Here is a 2,743-nt window from a genome sequence, read left to right as displayed (position 1 = left end):
CAGAAATTCAATCCGAATAGTCCAAAATCTTGAGTGGAAAAAATCCTGAAATAATGTTCATGTTTATATTTTTATCACAGTAAACACATTCGTAAACCAACATTACTATTTTGAACCTTACATTTATAGAAAAATAATCGGTAAAATTCTATTTACCAATGAATCTGCAAAGACTACTTCGGATAATACAGTGATTGTACAATGAAAACGTTTGTTAAACGGCTGTCCTGATGAAGGTTTTAAATCCGAAACACGAATGGAATAAAATTAACTCCTGTAAATTCGATACATCAATATTTTTAGTTGCACATATACAGTGTTATTGCTATTCGTCTTGAATGTGAAGACATAATTTTGTCAGACAGAAAGTGGGAACGATGAAAGAAAATCCATACAAAAGATCGAAAACTTCTTTTAATTCCTTTTTAACAAACTGTACAACATGAATGATTGATTAATACCACTACAAGTCACTCGAAATTGAAAGTAACCCCCTTCCCTTAACTTCCTCATATATTATAAAAAATTACACTTTTTTATAGGACAGTAGGCCACATCATTGTGAACTTTTCTTATGGAGAAAACCTGTGTATTGAACAAATGCAGTTTTATAAAAAAATAAGTCAATTAAATCATATTTAAGTCTTTTATTCACCTAAATTTTTGCAAAAATAATTGAATTCATTTCCAGCTGTCTGATGAGGATTTTATATCCGAAACCCACCTAAATAGAATGAGAGGAGCTCTTTTTAATTCATTATCATGAAGTTCAACTTCAATTGATTTGTTTCATTTAAATTGACAGTGATGTGGTTGATTGTGAAGGCTTAATTGTGTGGTTTTGAAAAAAAAGTCAGGAAAGTCAGGAAAAACTACTTATCAATAGGCAAGTTATGTTATGTTTATGAAATCTAACTATGTCAGTGACTTTAGAAAGAGCATCTAGTCGATCGGATGAATCCCCGTATGATGCAGGCTTTGTGCAGTCACGTTCCCTATTTAAGGATATAAATCGAAAAATCGATGGCACTGTCATGGCAAAAACACTTCTGTTGCGAATTGCAGTATTACTATAAAAATATATTTTATTTTATTCCATTTTTGTGGTGATATGCAATGGATGTTTGAAACTGTATGTTTTAAAGAAATTATGTCTACTGAATGTCACAGTTTTACAGAAGGTAAGCCAACTACACATATCTATATTATTGAAGTTCTTCCAAAAACATTTATCTTTGAGTGCAGTATTTCCATTAGAATATATTTTATTTTATTCCATTTTTGCGGTGATATGCAATGGATGTTTGAAACTGTATGTTTTAAAGAAACTATGTCTACTGAATGTCACAGTTTTACAGAAGGTAAGCCAACTACACACATATCTATATTTTTGAGGTATTTCCAAAAGCATATTTGTCTTTCAATGTTTTTTCTACGACAGTCCCTATCTAATGACTTAAACCAATCATAGCATGCCCCATGGAACCCGTTTTTTTTACATATTACAAAACACTGATGTTGCGAAGTGTAGTATTACCATTAGAATATATTTTATTTTATTTCATTTTTGTGGTGATATGGAATGGATGTTTGAAACGGTATGTTTTAAAGAAATTATGTTAACCGAATGTCACAGTTTTACAGAAAGTAAGCCAACTTCACACATATCTATACTTTTGAAGTATTTCCAAAAGCATTTGTCTTTGAATGTTTCTACGAAAATCTAATGACTTCAACCAATCATAGCATGTCCTATAGAACCCGTTTTTGATACATATTATAACAAAAGCTGTATTGGAATCCGCTAATTTGTGGGCGTATACATAATGGGAAGACAATTGCTTTTACACGTAGGACTATATTGTCCTGCAAATCGGCAATGGAATTAGCTGCTATTTAGGGTATACATTTTGGCCATCACATGACAAGATAGGCTTTTGTTCACACGTATTGAGCCTCTATACTTCCGTCTTACACGGCGCATACCAGCTCTACATGCTATGATTTTTACAGATTTTTTTATTTGTACCCACATTATTATTCATCTATGAAAGCTGTGATGGCATTTACAACTATGTGGGTGTATATTAGATGTGTTACCTCGTGACATGTAACACACTAATGTCTAATGTTTGGTATTGAATGGTTTTGTAGATGATGGTTAAAAAGAATAGTTATAGATTATAGTTAAGAAGAGTAGTTATAGATAATGGTGACGAAGAATAGTTGTAGATAATGGTTAAGAAGAATATTTATAGTTGATGGTTTACAAGAATAGTTATAGATGATAGTTTAGAAATATGGTTATAGATAATGGTTTACGAGAATAGTTATAGTTAATGGTTTACGAGAATAGTTATAGTTAATGGTTTACAAGAATAGTTATAGTTAATTGTTTACACGAATAGTTATAGTTAATGGTTTACATGAATAGTTATTGTTAATGGTGAAGAAGAATAGTTACAGACAACGATTTAGAAGAATTATTGTATATCATGGTTAAGTTAGATGGTAAGCGAGTTTTGTTTTAAACTAATGAAGCTTTTTGTTTCTTGCTTGCAGGTTAAAGTGGAACAGAAATTACATCTCATATTATACTGACTTTATCTGATACAAAACACAAACATTCTATACGTAGCTACCTCAAAAAGTATATGTAGTGGTTTTCAAATGCTAGATGGTTATTACCAGACTGTTTTAATGTCATTGTGAGATATTTCTTATTATTTCATATTGAGAGGCC

At 30.9% G+C, this 2,743-nt stretch overlaps 1 protein-coding gene across 1 annotated transcript in view; it reads left to right on the top strand.

Moving 5' to 3' along the window:
- Window positions 1-1,111: 1,111 nt before the first annotated feature.
- The window catches only part of LOTGIDRAFT_176064 (hypothetical protein), a gene marked incomplete at both ends in the record, with an annotated part of 7,823 nt that continues 6,191 nt past the window's right edge, over window positions 1,112-2,743 (top strand). Inside the window, 2 exons of the mRNA XM_009065807.1 lie at window positions 1,112-1,181; window positions 1,215-1,361. Coding sequence (XP_009064055.1) covers window positions 1,112-1,181; window positions 1,215-1,361 — 217 coding nt within the window. The remainder of the gene's footprint in view (window positions 1,182-1,214; window positions 1,362-2,743) is intronic.

This window comes from Lottia gigantea (assembly GCF_000327385.1).
Source record: "Lottia gigantea unplaced genomic scaffold LOTGIsca_702, whole genome shotgun sequence".
In the NCBI taxonomy this organism is placed as follows: domain Eukaryota; kingdom Metazoa; phylum Mollusca; class Gastropoda; family Lottiidae; genus Lottia; species Lottia gigantea.
The sequence above is the reverse complement of the archived record's forward strand: the minus strand, read 5'-3'. Positions and strand labels throughout refer to the sequence as shown.